The sequence below is a fragment of the Pagrus pagrus genome (genome assembly GCF_965226575.1).
Source record: "Pagrus pagrus genome assembly, chromosome: 16".
Lineage (NCBI taxonomy): Eukaryota > Metazoa > Chordata > Actinopteri > Spariformes > Sparidae > Pagrus > Pagrus pagrus.
Window position 1 is genome coordinate 27,865,595 of NC_140200.1, and position 26,453 is coordinate 27,892,047.

General features: G+C 38.3%; 1 protein-coding gene across 1 annotated transcript; it reads left to right on the forward strand.

Annotated features, from left to right (window-relative positions):
- The first annotated feature begins 4,627 nt into the window (after positions 1–4,627).
- Positions 4,628–23,423, forward strand: frk (fyn-related Src family tyrosine kinase). The gene is made up of 8 exons (XM_084378308.1): positions 4,628–5,287; positions 7,760–7,881; positions 12,749–12,912; positions 13,087–13,255; positions 15,587–15,745; positions 19,433–19,614; positions 20,740–20,905; positions 21,128–23,423. Exons 1-8 carry the CDS (start codon positions 4,893–4,895, stop codon positions 21,334–21,336), a joined length of 1,566 nt encoding a protein of 521 aa, XP_084234434.1. The 5' UTR covers positions 4,628–4,892; the 3' UTR covers positions 21,337–23,423.
- Positions 23,424–26,453: the final 3,030 nt, after the last annotated feature.

Genomic DNA, 26,453 nt, shown 5'->3' on the forward strand with positions numbered 1-26,453 from the left:
GGCCAGAAGATCACACAACCTTTGAGAGCTTTGTTACAACTCAGGCTCATCATTGACTAGTTTATGGTACCAACATTCAGAAGGCAGACTAGACAACAGGCATAGATGTACAACAAGCACTATTCAGAGGATGGGTACTGGCAACTGCATTTTCCCACAGCTAGCGTTCAATTATTTTCTGCTAATTGTTTTGCTTTTTGGCCACAGGCTGGATTTGAACCGTCTCTGTACATTGAGCACATGTTCTACCAACTGAGCTACCTGGATGTCCCGCTTTTTTAAGGTGGGCTTGTTTTTGTTGCTGTGAAGCTCCAGAAATGTCCCCTGAACTACAACACTTTTCCGACTTCCCATCAGTTATTGTTAAATGACACCAAATCAACTGAATTAACCGTACATTAGCCAGTACTGGGTTACCTTGTAAATCTGGCCTATTTAAAGCCTGCAGGATGTGAAGTATGCTTTTTTCAAGTTTTTCCATTTAAGAGGATGACGTCTGCTGCCATCCCTCCTTATATCAACCCCTGAACAGCTCAAATATTGCACCAAAACAACAGAACATTCAAAGTGTTAACAATTTTAATGTTACACAATGCACAATGCTGGTTTAAAAATGCATGTACAGTTATTCCAGTCTTGCCAAGTCCATCAGATATGCCTGCTATGAGAGATGCACAAAGGAACATGGTCACAATACATTGAAGTTCATGGTGTGCGGCATGTATTGCCCTTAAATATTAAGCAGACAAAACATTATTGAATATGAATAGAAAACAATATCTGTTTGTGACTGTCTTCATTACCCTCTTGTTGTGAAAAGAGATGACATTCATCCAGCTTTATCAGTCTAACTTACTACAGGCCATCCATGATCCTCATACGTGACCCTGAACCATGTTAGTGCAGCACTCAATTTGTATTGTGCATTTTTTAGACAATATATAGGCTACATGATACTAAATGAAATATTTCTGTCTATTAAATGTTTTTCATTCTACTTGTGCTTCTTGTAAAAGTTAATAATGCTAAAAAATCTGTCTGTTTTTCACTACACAGAATATTTTGAAAAGTAGTGCTGAACTTTCTTCAAACAAAAAAGTATATCTGACTGTATCACCTAAAAGCCAGATGTTTAAGCTAAAGTCGCTGCTGCACATATGGGTTTTAAATGATTTGAGAATTCCACTGATTTCAATGTTTTATGTCACCACGGTCTTTTGAGCAAACACTAAGCGTGAACCAAATGTATGTAATTATGTAAAATATGTCACATCTGCCAGAGATGGATGTTGATTAAGACAAACTGAAGAGGTTATTTTATGCCAACCCTGGAAGGTATGTGGTTTTACTAGTTTGTCAGTACAGTAGGCAGTTGAGCCACTTGTTCAGTCAATTTAAGCCAGAAATCACATAAACAATACAAAATAATCATAACTGTAATCATGGCACCAGATTTCTGATTTCAAGAAAATATTTTGTTTGTTGCAAAAGCATTTTCTCGCTCTCACAAGAAACACAATCCAAGAATTCTTTTTGACAATAAGCTTGTACAAAAGCATACACCGTCCTGTAGACTATAGAGTAATGAGATGACAATGCAAGCCTTCCATAGCTGCACACTTGAGAAAGGTTTTCTTTTCTACTCCAGCCACCAGCCAGAAGTATACATCCATTTCTCCACTTGTTCTTATGCCAAATGCAAAGGATTGTGTTCCACAAGAAAAGAGGGAATGATGTGTTTTTATTGCACTTCATCAAGTAATGTATGTTTTGGCAGCACATAATTGATAGCATTATCTATTCTCCGCTGTTCAGCTCTTTTTACCAGTACTGTATTAAGTACCCACTGCCTACTAAATACTTACAGTATAATTTATTTCTTCATTCCACTCAACTTCACAATTGCTACTCCCACGTTTGGCTAATATCACTGCCCTAAAATATGAGGGAAAAAAACAGAAGTAATAATGTTAACATTAGATAAAGGTAATAAACCAACATTATTAGATATTAAGTTAAACTGCCTTGTTGTGTTGATGCTGCATACTTTTTTAACATTAGGACAGTTCACAATAGTCATGTTTAACCTGCTGTAACTCATTCTATCCGTATGTGTAAATATCTAGGCTATTTGTGAGGTCATGAATTTAACTGGAACAGGGATTTATTTATCCGTATTACATTTGAAACAAACTCATATAGTAGGATATCGGTAAGAAGCAGTATTTTATATCTAGACCTGATTAAAATCATGCCATGGATTCACCTGTTACAAAATTGGCTTCAAATAGATCTCCAGGAAAAAATAGGCTTACAGCCAATTTCTACCAATTCTTTTGGAAGGATTTAAGAAACTTATCATTGAAAACCTTAATGGAATGTGTAGAAAAGAAGCATAAAACAAGGGTTGATCACCCTGATCCCTAAATCTGGGAAAGACAAACGAATGTTAGATAATTTGAGGCCAATTACTTTGCTTGACACTGATTAGAAATATTTTCTGGGGTTATTGCTGCTAGACTGAAGACGGTTATTTAATCCATAATTGCCAAGACACAATCAGGATTCTAAAAAGGAAGGTTCTTTCATAACAACATACGATTTGTATCAGATTTACTTGATTATAGTGAAATGATTCAAGAAAGTGGGTTTATTTTATTTTTTAATTTAGAAGTATTTGATTTTGTTGTACACCCTTTTATGTTGAAAACTTTGCAACACTTTGGTTTTGGAGAGAAATGTCTAAATGTAATTAAGATTCTATATAATGGAATTTATAGCTCTGTTGCTCTAGGACATGGCACTTGTTCAAGATTTTAAGATCAAGAGGGGTATTCCTCAGGGCTGCAGCAGCTCACCTCTTCTGTTTATAATGGTTTCAGAGATAATATCTATATTGATCAAAACCAGTATGTGACCTGTATTGGAGGTTTAAATGTGATGGGGAGACAAATAATAATAAGTCAATTAGCAGATGACAAGACTTTATTCTTATAAAATGGAAATCAGATTCCCTTAGTCAATCTTATCTATTCTCTAAGGCATGAGGTGAAAGAAGACATTCCGTATTGAAAAATCTCCCCTGGTCTAAGACAGCTCTGTTTAGAAAGAATCGATGTGCGTGACAGTTATGCACTTAACAAGGTTATAGGAATATTCTGGTACGAGAATGTTTCCCTAACCCAACCGGAAGACATTCTGTTCTCAAGGAATTGAGAGCTGATGAGGTTAATATTATACAGAGGACATACATTTCATTCCCTTTCCCTCCTAAGGTGAAAGAGGTGAACTTCAAAATCTTAAATGAGATTTATCCAACAAACGAATTCCTGAGACTGAGTTTTAACTTTGATGTGAATAACTGTTTTTTGTGAAAATGTAATTGAAAGTTTGGAACATATGTTGTCTCATTGTGACCCAGTGCAACTGGAGTGACATGCAGGGCTGGCCACAGTCCAAGGAGATTAAGCTATCACCACTGACAGAGAGAACAGTCAAATTTGGAATTTCTGCGAGAAATCGGGATTCGCATTTTGTTATCAATACTTTTCTGTTAAATTCTTTGCACACAAAAGCAGACACTTCGAAGCTTAAACCTGTTAAAAAGAGTTAAAATTGCAAAGTAAATCTCTGTTGATTATGAATGATAAAAAAGCTGTACTCTCTTTATTCATTCTGTACAAATTAATTTGAGATGAGCCCTGCTTCTTTTTTTCTTTATTTTATTTATTAATTCTGATTATTATTCTGATTATTATTATTAATTATCTTTTTATCTTTTTGTTTTATTTATCTGTGTTTTGTTTTACTTGGCTCTGAACGAGTTGTATTCATAGCTACACTTTTCTCTGTCTCTGTTGTGTAGGCACACGTGTAGTTCTGAGTGTATTTTCATTATTGATATACATTTCTTATTTGTAATTAATTTAAGAGACTTAAAATAATAATCAACCTCAATCAAAAACAATTTAAATGATGTTGAAGAATTCTGAAATTTACATTTATGTATGTGAAATTTTCCTAATAAAACATAAAGGTTGACTATAGTACATAGTTTCTTATCTTTGAATTCAAAATACGTAATAATGTTCTTCCCCTCAATGTTGATTTTATGTTTTGTTTTACATAATATATAGCTCTCAAGTTCTTTCCAAAATGTACTGCTATATGTACAACCATAAAACAAATGAGTTACATTTTCAAGTTCAATTTACAAAAGGTACATTTGTTATCGATGTCGAGAAATCTTGAAATATACATCTTAGATGGTATGTTATGTAGTATTTTTAAATGTAATTCTCAGGTGTTATTTTCTTAGCATTGTAGAAGCATTCTCTGATATGTTTATTAGTACATTTTTTACTCAGGATGTCAATACCGTTTATATAAAGAATGTTAGAAGTTGTATGTTGCACATTCTGTTCTTTATAGCTTTTCATTAATTCTATCATTCCGCTGGGAATTGAGTTAATTACTGAGCTAAATTCCTTAAATTTTATAGGGAATGTTTTCTGTGTAAGAAAGTCTTCATAGCTCAGGTGCAGTCCTCCAATATGGCCGCCTGAGGGCACATGACGTCACGGACGTGAGCCGGGCCGCTCCCCATTCCTCAGCAGGTGGAGAAAATTGGCACACGGGGACAAGGACCGTGAACTCCCGACCAACGTCCCACCAGGAAACTTCACGTTGAAGTTGCAGTCAGTCGCTTCCCTCAGTGTGTTCTGTTAGCTAGGTGTGTGCTGAGTTCAAAGACCACTGCTGTGTGAGCCTGGGGTTGTTAAGACTCTTTACTTCATGGAGCGCGGATCATGAGTGAGGAGAAGGGATTTCCTCAAACTATTTCCGTCTGTATTCCTGGCACAGAATGACTTGCTGTGATTGACAACTATATCATGGAGATCCAACAAAGGTTTGCAGAGTGTTGGCAGAGTTTTCTGGCATGTTTTAAAAAGCCGAACCAACCTGGGGATGAGACCAGGCGTGAGGAAAAAGCTGACACTGTGATTGAAAATCGCGGTGCTGATAGAAGTTCAGAGCCAGACCTTCATTCTAAAAGACGGTTGCCGCCGCAGCCAGTGGCCAAAGCCGGGCTCTACATCGCCCAGTATGACTACTCGGCGCGCACTGAGGAGGACCTGAGCTTTAATGCTGGGGACACTTTAGAGGCTCTGGATAAAAGTGCTGGTGACTGGTGGTTGGCGAAAGCCCTCACCGGGATTTCGGCCGGCAAAAAGGGATACATCCCCGCTAACTATGTGGCACCTGTGGAGAGCATTGATGCAGAGCCGTAAGTAAACTTTGACCATCATCCCTGCTCATGTGTGTATATCACTGTCTGGAATAACGATTCCCTTTTCAAATCCCCGTCTGTGATTTTGTTTCTAATGACATTGTCTGAGGCCTTTCACACTGGAATGCCTAATGACAGAGCCTACAGTCCTGTAAAGACCACCGATATGATGCTCAGGGGGAAACCGTGCTGAACAGTGTCTGCGGAGTGAAGTCTCGAGTTAAACTGGTTAATGATTGGCTGTGAGCAGGAAATGTAAGCTAACAAGTTAATCATCTCCATGAAGGAAAGGCTCGAAAACAAAAGGAACATCAACAGTGCATTAAAATGCCTTTGCTGGCATTTCATGGACAGTTGTTTGTAGGCTACTGTTTAACCTGACTACATCATTCTGGTTAGCTAGAATTTCGTTTAGCAAAGTTTCAGATTGCTTCTTTAATACACCATGACAGGCCTTGACATGTTCATATACTAGACTGCAGATTTTGTTTTCACTAAAAAGTATAATAAAAAAAAGCTTGAGATGTATTCATAACCTACTTGGCGTCACATCTCAGTGAAACCAGTTTCTTCACAGCTGTACTCTGGTTTTTCCTGTTTAGTTGAGATGACAATAGCTTTGATTCCCTTGATCAGTCTTATGTCATAGTTTCACTAAATGACAAACCTGATGGACATGATGTGAGACTAGTGTGTTGCATACTTTGTTGTCACTCTGGTGTGGGACTCTAAAGGTGAGGGCATTCAGCTTTGTTAACGTATTTGTAATATTTGGGTTTTTACCTTTCTATTTCCCCTCTTCTTATAAGTGTAACACTGACCATTTCCTCATACATCTGCGCATAATTTTTCCATTCTTGTGCTGCCTCAACTCTGATAAGTTTGATCAAAGTAATTTTCAGTTCAAGATTCTGGAAATGTAGTTTAGTCAAGGCCACATTAACCAGCTAGGGGGACCAGTCATTGGTTTATTTAACTGGGACTGTGCCCAAAGAAAGGTTCACCCAAAAATGAAAATACAGTCATTATCTAATCACCGCAATGCCAATAAAAAGTCAGGTAGAATTTTGTAGTCCACAGAACATTTCTGAAGAGGCAGCATTCTCCTCAACGACTGAAGTAGATGGGGAGTTTTGTCTGGCTTTATTTAAATCTCCAGAAACTCCAAGATCACAAATTGATTTTTAAAAGATGCTATTTACACCCTTGACACAAGGCTGAGCTTGATCACCCACTGCAGACGAGGTGTGTGCTAATGCTTTTAGATTAGCAGCAACAGTGAAGATTTAATTTCTAAAAAAGGTTGTAAATAATGTCTTTTCAAATGAATTTGGGATCGAGGGGCTTTCAAAGACTTGGTTAATGCTGTACAAGCTGTAGGGACCCATTTTATGTTTGTTTTTTGTTTTTTCAGTTGTTTTTCACATTTGATGTCCTCATCTACTTCAGTTGTTTAGGAGAATGCTGCAAAGCTGCTTTGCTGCGAAGCTCCAGAAATGTTTTTTGGACAAAAATAATACTAATACACCATAACCCTAACCCACTAATACAGTTGCACACTATTTATATATATATTATTTTTACATAAGTTACATCTCCATGATATAACTTTTTTTACTAGTTTCACGTCGCTGTCTTGCCGTATCACATGCTTCACTAATTTACATGTTGTATTTTTAGCGATTGAAAGCGTTTTGCTGCTTGCAACAGTGAGACAAAAGCATACCTCTCTCCCTCATTCTCCATCCTTTTGGCTAGTGGCCAATATGACCTGTTGCACAGACACGTCATTGTAAGACAGTCTAACTAGGGCAAAAAAACAAATCGCGTTCTGGCAACACAGTAATGCTGTGTAACTTAATCGAGTAACTGTTACATGATTACTGATTTTGAAATTGTAATGCCTTACAGTAACATATTATTGAGTAATGTGTTAGTTAAATAGTAAAGGCCTTAATGGATAATGCAGATGTAGTTCTGTATCTTTGTTAATGTCAACAAATTCCATGAAAAGACCAAACCAACAATATTTCATCCATCTTTCACTTTCCGACCTGCCTAGCCTCTTTCTGACAGCCCCAAGCCCATTGGTTCCTAACAGACGTAAATCTTTTAAATGGGTCATGGATTTCATTTTTTCAAATAGGATAAAGTGTTTCTTTAAACAGCTGTGTTTTGTAGTTTTAACAAATGTTGTTGAAACAGGAGGATGAGAACAACAGCTAACAATACTTGTTATAAAGCTATCACCAGACTGTCTTTAACATTAGGTTTTGATAAAAATGTTTGATTGGGTAAAAATTATGGTGTTTTACGGTGTATTTACAAAGAGTCAATCAAATTAGCAGTCAACACGGTGGACCTCTTTTGCCCCTGACAATTGATGGTATTTTAGATTACTATTTATATCCAGACATTTTTATAATGTTTGACCAGCTCTACTTCCTTTGCTTTAATTCTGATTTGCAGATGGTATTTTCCTGACACGAAGAGGGTGGATGCAGAGAAGATGCTGATGGCAGGAGGGAACCAGCATGGCGCCTTCCTCATCAGAAACTGTGAAAGTCAGAAAGGGGAGCTCTCCCTTTCAGGTAAGTTAAGCTCAGAATTAAATTTTTTCTTCTCTTGACCCAACATTCATTCATGTGAATTTTAGTTTTTTTTTGTGGTTGTTTCTTTTTTAGAAGTGGAATTATGTATGTAAATTTTGAAACAAATGAAAATCTTTTTTCAAGTAGTTGAATTCAGAAGGCATAAAACACATGCTTGTTAAATCCAGCTGCTAAACCTAGGGGTTTTGATGGTCAGTATTGACCATAAGTGATATAACTGATTCAGTTTGCTTACTGGAGGTGTGTTGGAATGGGGTATCCCTCCCATAGAATCTCAAAATGGGTTCAAGGTTCAACCATTGACTATAAAAATATGGACAGAGCCTCTGGGTCTGAAGGCATTGTGGAACTGCTTTAAACCTGCATTCTTTCTGATGGCCAGCAGTGATTGACTTCATTGGTTTCCAAAAGATCTGATTGTATGTAAGCTTACGAGAAAGCAATGTTTATGTTGTGTTATGGTCTCAATCACTAGTTTCCAAGTCTTCTTCAATACAGTATTATGTTTTTGGGTGGTTTTTTTGTTTGTTTTTTTGTAAATTATTGGCCCATTTAAAGGAAAATAGACAATAAAGAAGTGTATGCTTTAAGCCATGGCTAGCTTGTGATTGACAAGAGACTATCACAGCATTTGTACGGCAGAGGCGATGTGTGCCAAAAGCCGTTCTGCGTTTGGCATGCAGAAGTGCCAAAAAGTGCAGTTCCTCAAATGGCAACTTGAGTCTGACTCCAAGCATCTGTGCTATCTTGTAGCTAACGTAGAGTAAGGTATTGTGGCTGTCACAAGTGGATAAACAGCTGTAAAACTAGTAACAATAACTTACATAAACACAAATGATGCTGCAATCAAACTCAGGAGAAAATTGCTTCTCTTTACATGTGACCAGAACTAGCTTGTTTGCCTTGTCTAGGTAGCTTTCAGCTAGCTGGGCCTTGTTAAGTAACTAGGTTTCATTTGGCTCCCCTCAGCTCCTACTATGCTGTCCAATTTTTGATTAGCCAGGAGCTCTTCAGAAACCTATGGGTGATGTCTATGGCTCTGATATCCTCCCTAGGCCACAGTGCCAGTTTCCACTTAGTTTCAGCTAAGTGATGAGGGAACAGTCCTTAATTCCAGACAGACATCCATTCTTTCAACATTAAACTACGGCTATGTAACTTTTGTAGAATAAAAGACATGTTCTTTTTTTATTCTGGAAGAGTCAGTTCTCTGACTTTGTGACTCTTCTCTACTTGCGATACTGTTTGTCTATATATTAGCATTTGCCATTATCTCAGAATTGCCACAATTGTGACTTGGCTTTTGGCCACTGTTTATCAAAGGTCAGCTACATACGCTTGAATAAACATTAATGCCATTTAAACATAGTAATTATTCCAGTGTTTGCTAACCAGCTCATTTTTACAGCCGGTAGTTACAGCTAATAGCAGAACTAAAGAAACAAAGAACATTGTGGTTTTATGTACCAGGATGATTAGAAAACCAAAAATGATTAAACAACCTGTTCAGCGCTTTAATGTCTTGATAGCATTGCTAAAGTGGTGAGACTAACATTATATTTATGTTTTGCTAGTGTATTATTGCACTTGATTAATATTATTTTCTCGAATGAAGTAAAGCTAGTCAGCTAGTTAGCATTCTGTTATCTATGTATTTCACTGCCACAAAACACACATTTCCAAACACCCCTGCATTGTTCAGTGAGTCACTCGTTCCCTTGATTGAACGATGAATGAGCTGATGAATGGTTTCAAGGTCATCAAGTTAAATAAATAAAGCTCTCTGCTACCATAAAACCGGTGAGATAACTTTATCCCTCTCTCTCTCCTCTAATCAGTCTTTCCACTCTGGCTTAGCTCTTTCCATTATGACTAAATTCTTTCCATTGTCATCCTTTAAACCTTGTTGATGACATAATTCATTTCACAGTTAAAGTAAATTCAAAGCTGTTGTTGAAACATTTGGGGTCGGGCTTGATGCCCCCCAAATTTGTCAATTTTATGACCTTAAAATACCCCTGCCTGAGAGTAACAGTGGCAAAAATTATAGTTCTTTATTTCTTTATTTACACTGACTTTCAGCATATAAAATAGTCAACTGTTTAGGTGGAAAAACAGCCTATTAGAAGAGCAAAATGCATAAAACTACATACAAACTTGCATAATTTCCAAGTTTATGGCTTTAAAAACTGTAGTAAACTTTGTATTACTGGATTTGAAATGTCATTGGCTACATGATGCATCAGTTTGCAAAAATGCGTACATGCTAGTTTGTTAGCTTGTTTGTTTGTCGGTTTGTTTATTGTGCCTTGCTGGTTTGATTTTATATTGAAGTAGTTTGCATGAATAGAATCAAGAGAATTGAATGATGTATGGCATGACTATAAGAGATACTGAAGCATTTGCCTATTCTGTTAGCTGTGTTTGTAAAGTTTGGCAAACTAGCCAGACTGTTTACAGGTTCAATTTTCAGAAAACAATATACAATACTGTGCAAAAGTTTTAAGCAAGTGTGGAAAAAATGCTGTAAAGAATGCTTTCAAATATTTAAATAATGATTGTTTATTTTTATCAATTTACAAAATGCAAAGTGAGCGAGCAAAAAAAAAAAATCTAAATCAAATCAATATTTGGTGTTACTACCCTTTGCCTTCAAACCAGCATCAATTCTTATAGGTACACTTGCACAAAGTCAGGGATTTTGGAGGATTATAGTCAGGTGTTTGATCAACCAGTTATACCAAACAGGTGCTAATGATCATCAATTCCACATGTAGGTTGAAACACAGTCATTAACCAAAACAGAAACAGCTGTGAAGGAGGCTTAAAACTGGGTGCGGAACAGCCAAACTCTGCTACCAAGGTGAGGTTGTGGAAGACAGTTTCATCTCACAGGTTATACACCATGGCAAGACTGAGCACAGCAACAAGACACAAGGTAGTTATACTGCATCAGCAAGGTCTCTCCCAGACAAAGATTTCAAAGCAGACTGGGGTTTCAAGATGTGCTGTTCATGCTCTTTTGAAGAAGCACAAAGATACGGGCAACGTTGAAGATTGTAGACGCAGTGGAGTAAGTGCAGCAGATGAAAAACACATCAAGCTTATTTCCCTTCGAAATCGGAAGATGTCCAGCAGTTCCATCAACTCAGAAATGGCAGAAACACCCATCTACTGTCCAGGGAAGTCTGGCCAGAAGTGGTCTTCATGGAAGAGTTGCAGCCAAAAAGCCATACCTCCGACATGGAAACAAGGCCAAGCGACTCAACTATGCATGAAAACATAGGAACTGGAGTGCAGAAAAATGGCAGCAGGTGCTCTGGACTGATGAGTCAGCTGAAATATTTGGCTGTAGCAGAAGGCAGTTTGTTTGCCGAAGGGCTGGAAAGCGGTACAATAATGAGTGTCTGCAGGCAACAGTGAAGCATGGTGGAGGTTCCTTGCAAGTTTGGGGCTGCATTTCTGCAAATGGAATTGGAGATTTGGTCAGGGTTAATGGTGTCCTCAATGCTGAGAAATACAGGCAGATACTTATCAATCATGCAATACCATCAGGGAGGCGTATGATTGGCCCCAAATTTATTCTGCAGCAGGACAACGACCTCGAACATACAGCCAATGTCATTAAGAACTATCTTCAGCGTAAAGAAGAACAAGAAGTCCTGGAAGTGATGGTATGGCCCCCACAGAGCCCTGATCTCAACATCATCGAGTATGTCTGGGATTACATGAAGAGACAGAAGGATTTGAGGAAGCTTACATCCACAGAAGATCTGTGGTTAGTTCTCCAAGATGTTTGGAACAACCTATCAGCCGAGTTCCTTCAAAAACTGTGTGCAAGTGTACCTATAAGAATTGATGCTGATTTGAAGGCAAAGGGTGTTCACACCAAATATTGATTGAGAACTCTGTTGTTTAAATGTATTATGGTTCTTTTCTTTATAAAAAGCATTTAACAATTGCTACTAGTTTGCTTATGTCTTGGTAGCTAACTAGCTAGCAAGCCAAGATTACATTGTTATTGCTGATTTGTACATGACAGTCCAGCATTTTGACTGTTTTGTTGCATTTCCCCCCATTTCTTTGACACCCAAAAATGTAACTAAAGTCCAGCAGTGGCTGTGCTTGGTACCACTCCTTTAATATCAAGAGCATGGGTTGTTAATGTTAGTCTATGTAGCACTGCTAGGGGCCCGGTAATTGAGCAGTGTTATTTTTTATTTGATGACTTGATTGATAGCGTGAAGTTGTGAATGAATTACAAGCATCCATGTGCTTTAATAATAATAATCATCAAATAAATGTCAAATGTCATTGTGATAATACCAGGAATGACTTTGACGGCTACTGATGACGTATGAGGGTCTTGAAGGGTTTTCCTATTTCATAAGGGGGGTTTTAACCACCATCCTTGAGGGACAAGTGGGCACTCAAAAAGAAGGGATAAAATTGGAAGTGAGATTGAGCCAAAGTTAGCAACTACCTTGTGCACATAGTTGAACACGGTGGAGCAAAGCCGCGTTTAGTTTACCTTGTGTTGCGTTGCACCAAACTGGCCAAAAAAATCAATCAAGGCTGCTTTAAACCACAGTTAATACTCTCAATACAAACACATTTCTATCATGACGCCTATAATGAAAACAAGTCAAAGGAATAATAAAAATATACATTTTATTTTTTAACTCATGAAAAATAAATGGAAACATTTATGCACATTAAGACTGTTGAAATGTCTAATGCTGGTCATGGAAGACGATGAGAAACTTAGCTTAACATAGCTTGATTTGATTAAAAACTTTAGGCCTACTGTACCATGTAAATCACTGATTACTGACTTGTCTTTCAGTGCTGGACAATGGGAGGGTGAAGCATTACAAGCTGAAAAAACAAGATAATGGTCACTACTTCGTGTCAAGGAACAGATCCTTTCAAACAGTGAATGAGTTGGTGGAACATTACTGCAAACAGGCCGACGGTCTCTGTGTGCGTCTGCTTGAACCATGCAAAAAGGTAAAACACCGTGAACGGAACAGCAACTGGACACATCCTGTTTGTTTTCTACATCCCACTGTTGTCTTGTTTTCAGTCAGTAGGTTCAACCTTCTATAACGCATAGTTCAAGTTCCATTGTCATATTAGTGACAAACATATCATTATAAACAGTGACTCTTCCTGTTGGTGTAGATGGAGGCTCCACAGACTCATGGACTGTCATACAACACTGTGGACCAATGGGAGATTGACCGCAAATCTGTCAAGCTGCTGAGGAAGCTAGGAGCCGGTCAGTTTGGAGAAGTGTTCGAGGGCCTGTGGAACGATACCACAGCAGTCGCAGTGAAGACCCTCAAACCTGGTACACTAATGCCTCCTTCTTTTCTCACTGAAGTTGTTTAACCAGAGACAATGTAGAAAAAAATAAAAAAATAAGGATAGACCTGTTATGGTTCTGGACAATTTTCAGGGCAGATATTCAGCATTTTTCCGATTATCAGTATCTGTGATTTTTGTGTCAGATTGCCGATAAAATTTAAAAATGCTCTACTTTGGCTCTGATGGAGCATCCTCTCTCTGTCTGTAGTCTCACTCAATGTTCCACCCACAACACTATATGATTGGTTATACGTTACAGGCAATAGCCTATCAACACTGAATTATCTGAATCAGCAAAGTAACTACTTACTAAAGATATCAAATAAATGTAGTGGGGTGGAAATATGAATAAGGGTGCTCCAATCAGGGTTTTCCGGGCCAATCACCGATAACTGGAAGCAGTATCAGCCGATACTGATACTTTACTTTTTTGTCATATAGTTGTTAGTTATTAGTGGCGTAGTAAAATCCCCATTAAAATGTTAAGAAAATAAATAATTTATTTATTTTACACCAACTTAAAGGTCCAGTGTGTAGTATTTATAGTATTTAGCCGCATCAAGCGGTGAGGTTCTTGAAGTTTCTGAAGACGTTGGAGAAGCTCAGGAGCTCCAGTGGCCCTCAGAGACAATAAATTAATTTGGATCATACAAAGAAATATTGGAACACTGTGAAATATATTCACAGAATTTATTAACTCGGTGATGAGCAGACTTCTTAGTTTATCTGTCACGCTAAGTCATTACTTTGACTGTCTTTGGCACACTCCCAGCCCTAAATATCTTAGTTAGTTATCGCTCCATGTGTTGTCTTACTGCAACAGACAAGGAATGAATCTAAATAAATCTGATGTTTATTCTTGTATTATGCCGTCGCTTGTCCTGATTTTGTTAAGCGTCTTGGAGTTTTTGTTTCTTCGACAACGATTCACGCTCCTGTGATTTTTCGTGGACAAAATACCTTCATCAGATTGTGGTTTCAAACTTAGTTTCAAACTTCTCACAATACAAATTGCTTGGTAGGAAACGGCAGCCACACGCCCTTCTTCTTCTTCGTCCTCCATCTGGTGCATTTCCTGCAGGCACCCACAAATTCTAAAAAGGTGGGCCAATAAATTATTGTCCCAATAATGGAAAACTTACATTATCGGCAGATAAAGAAATTATAGCCGATGAATCTAGCCGATAATACAAAGCCAAATTGCTTTCGCTCGTAGCACTGAACTGCTGCACTTGTGTAGAGCAATGTAATGTAGACATGAGCCACACATGTCGTCACTGGTGTGGACGTATTTTTTACAAGAACACAACACGATGGAAAAAGTCTTATCACAGCTATGGAATATCAAATAAACCATCTTTGCTCACTACATCTAAGCCTTTCTTACACTCGGGTGTGCTGAACTACAGGATAGCAATTTATTTTTAAATATGAAAATGTTTGTTGCTATTGTCAGCTATTTTAATGTATTGGCTGAAAAAAATCCATATCATGCATCCCTATTATATTCCGTTTCTGCCAAGTCTGTTCTGCTAGATGCCAATACATTGTACACACTGTACTTTTAAAGAAATTGGTTTAAAACAAAATTAAAATGTGTCTTTAAACTGTAAAAAAAAGATTAAAGAAAAATTAAATAAGAATTTGGGAAGAATTCTGTGTCTCAGTCTAAGTTGTGTCAGTCTTTGCACTGAGGTCTTTGTGCCCCGAAGCCACTACTCCACCACCAAGTCACTGCTTATGCCTGGTTACTGTCATCTCTGACATAAGTTTGATAAAATGTACACTGATGAAGTGTCTGTAACTCCAAACTCAAAATACTTGTACCTCCAAACTGTACTCAGTTAAAGTACTTCAGTACATTTGTTTAATGTATGCTATTAGTTTGTAAGCTGTTAGCTCTCATGCTTTAGGGCTCTCCACAGCGGCTCTCCACAGCGCTGTGTCAGCACTAGTTGCAAACACTTGCTGGGTACCCAGTGCAAGATCTAACGTTAGAAGTATTGTTTCATGGTACCAGTCCACCTCTCCCCTCAGTCACAAGTGGCTGGCTAGCAGGACCTTGTAAAAATGCTGTACTAGTTAAAGCAAGAGGGCACTTAAAACCCATATTGATATTGAGTGGAAGAGAACTAGTGAGCTCTTGCATAATGACAATTAAATGAATCTTAAATCAACAGAATGTCTGTGTAGGAGCCAGTATACAAACACTTTACTACATACTGTGTATCACAAAAGACATCAGTGATCACTCCAAAACAATGCCATGTCAAAGAGTCACTCCTAATATACCATCGCTGAACACCTCTGGCAGGTACCATGGACGCTGAGGACTTCCTGAGAGAGGCTCAGATCATGAAGAGGCTGCGACATCCCAAGCTGATCCAGCTGTACGCTGTGTGCACCATGGAGGAGCCCATCTACATCATCACAGAGCTGATGACGAACGGCAGCCTGCTGGAATATCTCCAGAGTAAGACAACCTCACTTGAACATGTTTTTATGATCTACTGCTACTTTATGACAGGGTCAGAGTCCAATGCTTCTTCCCACTTGTTGCAACTTTCCAGAACAGGCTTATAAATCAATTTCTTATACGTAAATTTCCTTCCAGTTTCCAGGGTCTGCCCACTTCCCCTTTGAGTTCGTCTGAAATTTTTTGTATTTTTTCAGATTGGATGGAATACTTATAAAGGATACATTATGCAAAAGATAGAACGTTGAAAAAAGAGAGGCTCTAGTGATGTTCTTTTTCAGACATGCAGTTTGGCTTCCTGGCTAATTTAGAGTCCAGAATTTGCTCATGCTGCTCTGCTGTCAAAAGACAAGGACACATACTAATGTTTACCCAGTTTATCTGTTGGCACCAAGCCTGACATGACAGGTAAAGATCATGTTGAGGAAGAGAACAGGTTCACTGGTTTCATTTATCGTCATCTTAGGTGTGTGTGTGTGTGTGTGTGTGTGCGTGTGTGTGTGTGTGTGTGTGTGTATGATCATTAACTTCAAGCCTCATGAATATACTTTGCACTTTACATGTTTATATTACTACACAAATCCCAGTTTAAATGTAATTACTGCTTTTAAAACATAGTTTTTATTTTCCTTTAGATTTTTTTTTCTCGAGGTTCCTAGATCTTGCCTTAGAATCAGAATCTTCAGGATGAATGTAATCCACTAGTATAGCTCATTTGTATAATCGTGCCAGTTTGCCAAAATGTAAAAACATATAGGCAAAAAAACAGAGCTCATGCTGTAGCCCACAGCATGGAAGTTACAGAATCCAACATAGTGCTTTCTGTTAACATCTCCCAGTGCATTAATGGAAATGTAAGTCCATAACTTAGGAACACGATTGTTCCCCAAACAGAAGTAAGACAAAGAATACCTAGAGACCATCTTCACCAGCGTGAGACTCGTCTACATGTTCATGTTTTGACTGATGAGTACTCAGCAGTCATTACTACATTATTATACGAGTACTCAGCAGTCTTTACTACATTATTACACGAATACTCAGCAGTCTTTACTACATTATTACACGAATACTCAGCAGTCATTACTACATTATTACATGGGTACTCAGCAGTCATTACTACATTATTACACGAGTACTCAGCAGTCATTACTACATTATTACACGGGTACTCAGCAGTCATTACTACATTATTACACGAGTACTCAGCAGTCATTACTACATTATTACACATACTCAGCAGTCATTACTACATTATTACACGAGTACTCAGTAGTCATTACTACATTATTACACGAGTACTCAGCAGTCATTACTACATTATTACACATACTCAGCAGTCATTACTACATTATTACACGAGTACTCAGCAGTCATTACTACATTATTACACATACTCAGCAGTCATTACTACATTATTACACGAGTACTCAGCAGTCATTACCACATTATTACACGAGTACTCAGTAGTCATTACTACATTATTACACGAGTACTCAGCAGTCATTACTACATTATTACACGAGTACTCAGCAGTCATTACTACATTATTACACATACTCAGCAGTCATTACTACATTATTACACGAGTACTCAGCAGTCATTACTACATTATTACACATACTCAGCAGTCATTACTACATTATTACACGAGTACTCAGTAGTCATTGCCACATTATTACACGACTACTCAGCAGTCATTGCTACATTATTACACGAGTACTCAGCGGTCATTACTACATTGTTGCATGAGTACTCAGCAGTCATTACTACATTATTACACGAGTACCCAGTAGTCATCACTACATTATTACACGTACTCAGCAGTCATTATTACATTATTACACATACTCAGCAGTCATTACTACATTATTACATATACTCAGCAGTCATTACCATATTATTACGTGAGTACTCAGCAGTCATTACTACATTGTGCCCCATGGTTATTAAAGCCTCCTTGGAATCTGGCATTGTTCCCCCCAGCTACTCTTAAAAAGCTGGAGGACCAGTTGGAGGAAAGAGCAGTTGCTGCCCAACTCCATCAGCACATGTCCTACCATGAGCTCTACAAACCCCTCCAATCTGGATTCAGACCACAGCACAGAGACTGCCCTTATCGAAATCACCAATGACCTCTTCATCGCAACAGACTTCGGCGATGTCAGCATCCTCAATCCCTGGACATCTCTGCATCATTTAATAGTCTCCAACACCATCCATCTAAATCGCTTATCAATCACAACTCTCCAACAGAAAACAGTTTGTCACCATCAATAACTCCAGCTCCACCCAAGCCTCAGTCATCACAGGCACAACAAGGATCTGTACTCTGGCCCCTCCTCTTCACCATATACGTGCCCCCCTTTGGTCAAATCATCCGCCGACACAGTCTTAGTTTCCACTCATATGCCGATGACACACAGCTCTATCTCAGCACCGACTCATCCACCCAGTTCCCCCCTCAGTCCCTCTGAAACTGCCTGCACGCCATAAAAACCTGGATGTCATTTGTCTCAAGCTCAACAGTGATAAAAAACTGAGTTCATGGTTGTGGCCCCCAAGGCGCTGCTCCAGAATGTTGGAGATGTCTCTGACGTGGAAGGCTGCTCCACCCCGCCCTCTCCCGAGGTCCCTGACCTGGCGTTATCCTGGATTCTTCCCTCTCCTTTCAGGCCCATATCAAATCCATCATCAAATCCACTTTTTACCATCTAAAAAAACATCTCTAGACTCTGGCCATCACTCTCTGAATCCGTGGCAGAAACCCTTGCCCATTGATTCATTACCTCTTGTCTCGACTACTAAGCCTGTCTGAAAGCTACAGCTCGCCCGTATGAGTTGGTGTTTTTACATGATATATGTAATGTAAGCCGATAATAACTCAGGAACTAAGATGAATAGTTTGTCCAGACATACAGAACAGGATGACATCACCTAACGAACCAAGCCATTTCAAGCTGTAGCTGGCACATTTCCAGAGCCCAGTGTAAAACAGGCTCAATAGGTATCAGACAGATAGAAAACCTTGAAGTTAACGCAGTACAAGGTTGGTTGCAAGAAAGTGAAAACTACTACTACTGCTACAAATTTTGGAAAATGACAGATTCTTCGTTCTGGGATCTAGGATTTTACAATGTCCCATGTATTTAATAGAAGTTTCAACATGATTTTCTTTTAAAGAAAATCCATGACATGAACTGAGACATGCAAAGAAAGTTGGCATGGAATGACCCTTACATGACAACAGTTTTGCCAAAAATGGAAACGTTTTTCCTTTGCATTTTAAAAAAGTTACGTGTTCATAAGACAACGTTGAGAAAACGATCTTTGTGCACATCAGTCTGCAAAAAATATTTAAAAATGTAGTATGCATGCCAATAGGTGGTTGTGTAACTTTGCAACACCACATAATAACACAAATGCTTTCTTCCACAGAGCATTGAGCCATCACATTACATGTTGCAGCAAATTCACACTTTGCTGGAGGATTGTTAATAAACTCAGTAGAGTTAGCAGCACAAACAAAACAAATACAATTTCTCCAGGTTTAAACTGATAGGCTGAATAATTTTCTCCTTGAGAAAACCTTTAATCAACTTTCTTTCTCTACCTCTAATAATACCTCAAACTGCGTGGTGGTGGGACTGCGACTGATGCTGTGCCTCTCTACCTTGATTACAGAAGATAAAGGTACCACACTACGGATTTCTGACCAGATTGAGATGGCTGCCCAGGTGGCGTCAGGAATGGCTTTCCTGGAGCTACAGAACTACATCCACAGAGACCTGGCAGCCAGGAATGTCCTAGTGGGTGAGAACAACATCTGCAAGGTGGCTGACTTTGGCCTCGCCAGGGTCTTCATGGTGGGTTTGACATTTAAAGTAGTATTGTAATAAATGTAAACTACTGTAAAAAACTATTTCCATTTTCGCAGGCACCCATCTGGTTAGGTGGCAGTGTTAGTTCCTCCTTTGTTCTCTTTTGTGCACTTTACAATGCTCACACCATTCTCACCCCCAACACAGACCCTGTACTACTGACACCACTGATGTACACATCCCGTGACATTTGTTGTTCTGCTTGTGCATAACTTAGTTACTCCTGTTCCATGGTTTCATCTAAAACAGTGTGTCTCCCATTTGATTATGACTTTAAGAGCTAGGTTGTGACACATTATAGAGCCTAATGGTTAGTTCCCACAGAAAGCAAAGCAAATTTTTCGAATATACATACAAATCCAGTAGTCATGAATCAAATGGGTTTGCCAACTCTCCGTGAGAGGTGAAAATAATCCACTTTCAGTGAAAAATGTGTGTGTTGCGGAGCTTTGCCGAGTGTTTTGTTGAGAGAGACTGGCAGAGAGAGTCAGGTGCAGAGCCACACCTAGAGGAATAAACACCTGAAGTCAATCGTATTCACCTCTGATCCGGAGCCGTTTACGAATGGGACAAGAGCTCAGAGATTACTTTTGGAATTTAAAAGTGGATTATCTTCACTGTCATTTATCAAACCAACTGTAGCAGCAATCTACAGAGTTGAACTCCAGTGTCGGATGTTTATGTACCTTAATGTCTGCTGGCTGTAGCTGGAGGGGAAGTGTACTTTATATTACGAATGTACAGAGGAGAGAGGAAAAAGTAGAGAGAGAATGAGAGTCTCTGGTGACTGTGGAGTTCAGTGAGAGGCTCAACTGAATTCAAAAACACAGACACACTGGCTGTTTCTTTTGGTGGATAAAGAATCACACGGCTAAACAAAAATTATCCAACAATCAAATTCGCTTTGGGTTTGGTGTGAACACACCATAATAAATACTCCATAATTCAAGCCACAAAGTCTGTCTCATTTTAGGTATTATCAACAATGTTGAGATACAGATGTATCTCTAAAATCCACTTTTGTCTGGCCATGTTGCAAAAGTCTGAATCTTAATACTAAAACTGATGGACTGAAAGTAAAAAGTCTTGTGTTCCTCATTTTGTTTCTAGAAAGAGAGTGAAAATGTGTATGAGGCCAAAGAAGGAACTAAATTCCCAGTGAAGTGGACTGCTCCTGAGGCCATCCACGACAACAAGTTCAGTATCAAATCTGATGTTTGGTCCTTTGGAATTTTGTTGTATGAGATCATGACATTTGGACAGATGCCGTACCAAGGTAAACCTTTCATTAAATTTGTAATAAATCTTGAATAAATGTTTCTCTGACATAGAAATTTACAAAAATGTATGTTATGTATTCGGAGTTTTATGAAAAGTCAAAGTGCCATTCTTTATGGCTATCAAAAGTCTCAAAACTTTCCAGGTAAAAATGTAATGCAAAATAATTGTCCGTTGCAAAATAAGTTATTGTATAATGTCTTTTGAATGATTCTTCCAGCCATGACCAACTTCCAAGTGGTTCAGAGGGTTCCCCAGGGCTACAGGATGCCGCGCCCCCCCAACTGCCCCAAAGTCATGTATGACATCATGGCAGACTGCTGGAAGGAGAACGAACAGGAACGGCCCACATTCGAGACCCTGCAGTGGAAGCTGGAGGACTTCTTCGACCTGGATGTGACCTCCTACGACGACGCCGGCCATTACTAATACATTGTCCAGGCTGTGACACATGGAAAGAAAGGAACAAAGAAATGTATTCTCCCTGCAGTGACACAAAATCAGAATCAGCTGAATCCAAACATGAACACACATTGATGTTTTTATGAAGTAAGATGAAAATGTGATTTGAAATACCATTCATTGCAGCCAAATGAAGGAACTGAAATGTTTGAACTGACATGCAGTGAGGAAGCTTTTACTATAGCAACAGTTGCAACACATCTGGGCTTGCCTTGTTTGACAGCTGACTACACTTTTAGACAGGTTGTGTACTTGTCTAGCCAAACTCTTTGAGCGTACTTGACTTGGAGAAAGACGGAAAGCTGCTATCTGTGCATCTTGATTAACCAGTTCTTCTTGAACCTAGCATAGCACAGATTTTTTCCACTTGCTACCAAGCTATTTATGAGTCATGTTTACTTGCAAGCTCAGTCTGTTTGGCTTTGTGTCAACTTAGAGAGTGAAACATCTGAGCTTACTATTGATGGCACATGTAGTGACCAGAAGTGATTTAACATTATTCAAGGTAGGTGACTGTCTTTTGCCCCCACATCTAGAGGAGCCCACTAAATAAAAGCACAATACAATTACCTCCTTATTATACAAGCTACAACTGCTTTATTTACATCAAAACTATTTCACTTTAAGGTCAAGTCCACGCCTTCCATTATATAATCAGATTGTTCAAGGATGTTCTCTTCTGCCACTGATAAAAACTGCCACAAGGAAGCTTAAAAGAAAAGAGCATGGTCAGATATGAACAGCGTCCTGCAGGTGCCATGAAAGGGGGAAAAAAATCATGCACACAAAGTTTAAAACTTGTGTTCTCAAATTACGTGATTTGAGCATAACACTAACATTTTAGCAAATATTTCAAGCTGCATTCATGTATTTTTTTAAATATTTTTTTGTATTGTTCGGCACCTTACCTGGCTATGTCTTCACCACGCAATCTGATATCCCCCATTGATGTTGATCCTGGAAAATTATGATTAGTGTTGCTCCAGGACCATCATAGAAACTGACCAATCATGTTTTTATAATGTCATAGCTTTGTGCCTTCTGTAAAAAAAATATGCACACGGTAGAATTTTTATTTCAACCCGGTGCATAATACTGTGAAAGAGTGTTATTGAATCCAGTATTTTTGATCCTTACATGTAACCAAAGCTTTTGGATTGGTAAACCTAACCAATTGCTTTTTTTGCCTAAAACTAACCAAATGTTTTTGTTCCCTAAACCTAAACAAATATTTTTGTTCCCAAACCTAATCAAACAGAAAGCTAATAAGAATGGAAAAGGTGAACTGCATAATAATGTTACAAAGGACACCCCAGTCTCCTGACTGAGAGTCCTATACTTACCATATTCAGCCATGATGGCTTGCACCAAAGAGTTTGTCACTTTCTTGTAAGTTGAAATGATGGTCCTGGCGCAACATTAATTATGATGTTATAGAAACAACACCAACACGGCAATATCAGACAGACGTCTTCTCTAGTCGGATAGGGAGCAGCACAGGCAGCAGGGGTACCAACATGTTAGCAGTTGCCTACAAAAACCAAATTAATTCCTTCATATTAACATTGTTAGGTTATCATGTTCAATACGTGTCTCCTTGTGCTCTCAATATTTTATTTTGATATTACATTGTGTGTCATTTTAGCATTAGCCTATTGATAGCTTTGGTTGCACACACTTTGTAGCCAGTGGTGAAAGCTGTCATGCGGGACTTAGAGTATAATGGTTCAATGACTGAAAAATGTGACACTGGACTTACTTCCTCCTTTTTAATGCAGAGCTGCTCTCAGATCTATGGCCACATTCTTTGTGACCATGAGTAGCCACAATATTGAAGACACCACACGCCTAATCGGACGCTCGACACAAATACAGCGTGGTTAACCCTGTTGGATCATCTCATGCTCTGATGATTTTTGTAATTGTTTTTATTGTCATGAACAAATCCTTATTAATTGTACATTATAGCCATGGCAGTGTTTATATATGTAATCATACTGTATTTTAATGTAAATTCATTCATGAATAATTAATTAAACACCTTATATTTACTATGATGTTGGTTGGGTTATTGGTTGTAATTTAAAATAGTTTGAATTAAGATCAACAGATCGACATCAAGATCAATCAGAAGACAGAGAAAGCTAGTGACTGTACAGGGTTAATACATTAGAAGAGATGAAGAGGATATAAATTATATTCAAATATAAATGCACGTAAATTAATTCCAATATGTAAAATAAGTCAGCAGGCTGCAGAGCTTTCTCATATTATATTCCCTTTATATGGCACTGTCTCACTGCTGATAGCTCTCTGATGAGTTATTTAAACATCATACTCATAATTTACCATTACCCTTTAGTTGGACTGGTGTCACTCTCAATGTCTAAGGCCTCAGGGTCATTCCATACCAACTCACCTTGGCCCTCCTAGTTTGTGTCATAGAAAAACACGTAAAAACCTCTATTAAATTCATCTAACCTTGCAAAATCCTAAAGCTGTACACCAAATACTTTCTCAGGATTTGGCCTTCTGAGCTTAATGTACTGATTTTTGTGATTCAGTGTATGTGTATTCTAAGTCTCACCAATTTCTTATTTTTCACTAGATTGGGTTGAAATCTGACTTAAACGTCCAAGAAACCCGAAGGTATTCATGTAAGTGGTTGTTGCAAAATGATGAAATTAAGTTCTTTTCAATAAACATTTCAAGAAAATCCATGACATGAACTAGGAGGGCCTAGGTGAGTTGATATGGAATGACTCTAAAATAAGTGATCAACATTGCAGGATATGTTTTCTTATGATAAATAAAAACACAAGCAAGGTTTCTATGGAACAGTTTTCATTGAAATATTCTAAAAAGCTTAACTTTAATTTCATTTCTTTTTTATTTCAACCCCATTTCAAATGCACCAAATTTCAGTGCAGCCTAGAGGTGTTTTATTTTATGATTCAAAGTTTTAATTTGTTTCCTTTTTTATGTTTGACTTCACGAATTTCATATAAGATACCATTAGTTGTATTTAAATATGCTGGCTTTCTTGAAAAAATAAAATAACACGCTACTGTACCTGTAGTCTGACTGTCAAACAGTTTTCATGTAATGTCCTGATTTGACCACACGGTGGTGCTGACATCCTCCTGCTTACACTCATGCTTGACGTCCTCTAAAATCTCACTGTAGCCAACACATGCAGTTAGCTTTCCTTAAAGCAAATCAGTCATGTGTGACACTTTAACCTCCTATCTTTTGTGACAGCCTAAATATTGTATTTTTAGTGTCTGCGCTAAAGATATGTTTCCTTCTGCCCATCTCTGTCAGAGAGGAGAGTGTGAGCCGAATTAAATTAGTTCACAAATTACAGAAGGCTGTGACTCTGGTGACCTTAGGGATATTTCATATGAATATCCTGGTTACATTTACATTTAGGGCATTGGTAAAGAGGTCGTATCTTCACTGCAATGGACCAGGGTTCAAATCTGACCTGTGGCCCTTTGCTGCATGTCATACCCCTCTCTCTCATCCTGTCACTCTACAAGCTGTTATATCTAATAAAGGTCAGAAAGTAATGATAATTTTTAAAAAAGAATAGTATTTTTTTAATTTGAACAACAGTTTTGTTTTTGGTGTGTAGGCTTTTAGGTGTTCGAGCCTTGTGGTGAATGACTACAGTATACACAAAATAATACCATAGTTGATAACTTTCAGCGGGAGCCTAACCCATCTGTAGACAGGTCTGAACGGGCATCTTTTGTACATTTGACATATTTGGATCTTGAGTTAGCATGTAATTTCAGATTATATTGAGAGTTAAGACATATGATATGCTATTTAAATAGAAATAGTGACAGTGTACCTATTTTTATTCACACAGATTAAGACATTTAAAGGTCCAATTTGTAAGAAATTATTGGAATTAGACTCAATAACCAACTATCTTACAAATTGGACCTTTTAGGTGCAAGACTGAAGTGCCAACATTTACATCAGCTTTTATTCAGGCTTTAAATATTTTTGAGTCCCTTTGGCAGATGCATACAATATTTACTGGGGCTGTTTTCCAGATTGGTTGTCTAAATTGAGATACCATCTTGACAGAATTGCTAGACTTCCATCAAGAAACCGGAGCCAACATCACATATAATACTGCGATCTCTTCTACCTCAGAAGATGAAATTCAGGTCCTACACATGTAATGCGAACGTGATATGAGACGTTTTGTAGAAATGTTGATATAAAACTTACAGTGAATGCACTGAAAACCCCATATATGTTTATATTTGTATGACACATACAAATATAAACATATATGGGGTTTTCAGTAATAGAAAATTACAACATTCTTTTCTGGTGACTGGGCTGATGGACGTGGGCTGTCTGAAATTTAAGCAGTTTAGTGAAGGAGCAAAAGTCACTCATAGTGCACAGACCAGCATTTTATTCCCAGGATTTTGCACAAAAAATGTCAGGGCCTTTTTCACTTTACACAAAACATGGAAATAAAAAAACAGAAGTCCTTTTCAATCTCAATACGTTTATGAGATAAAAATAGAGTTGACTCACACAAAGTATTATTTTGTGTATACTGTAGTCATTCACCACAAGGCTCGAACACCTAAAAGCCTACACACCAAAAAAAAAAACTGTTGTGCAAATTAAAAAAATACTATTCTTTAATTATCATTATTTTCTGACCTTTATTAGATATAACAGCTTGTAGAGTGACAGGATGAGAGAGTGGGTATGACATGCAGCAAAGGGCCACAGGTCAGATTTGAACCCTGGTCCATTGCAGTGAAGATTCGACCTCTTTACCAATTGAGCTATAGGGGTGAGCTTTATGTGAGGTAGTTTCAGGTGTTGTCCAAACAAGGCTAAAGTTATTATACCTGTTCTAAATGGCCACACTTAAAGGAACTTGGGGCAGGATCAAGAAATAAGACTCAATAGTGACACGATGGCCGTTGCGGCCGTTAGGGTAACTGAAGCCATCAGCCAAGCTGGTGCGGGAGCGCGCATGAACTCTTCACAGCAGTGCAGGGACGCCGGCTCAACCGTTATGGTTGATGCAGTCTGAAAGG

What these genes read in the sequence shown, in the direction of transcription:
- frk (XM_084378308.1), top strand. Translation starts at nt 4,893, where the DNA reads ATGGAGATCCAACAAAGGTTTGCAGAGTGTTGGCAGAGTTTTCTGGCA. An exon ending in AGGGGAGCTCTCCCTTTCAG is followed by an intron (nt 7,882 to 12,748) that starts GTAAGTTAAGCT and finishes CTTGTCTTTCAG; the next exon opens with TGCTGGACAATGGGAGGGTG. An exon ending in TGCTTGAACCATGCAAAAAG is followed by an intron (nt 12,913 to 13,086) that starts GTAAAACACCGT and finishes CTGTTGGTGTAG; the next exon opens with ATGGAGGCTCCACAGACTCA.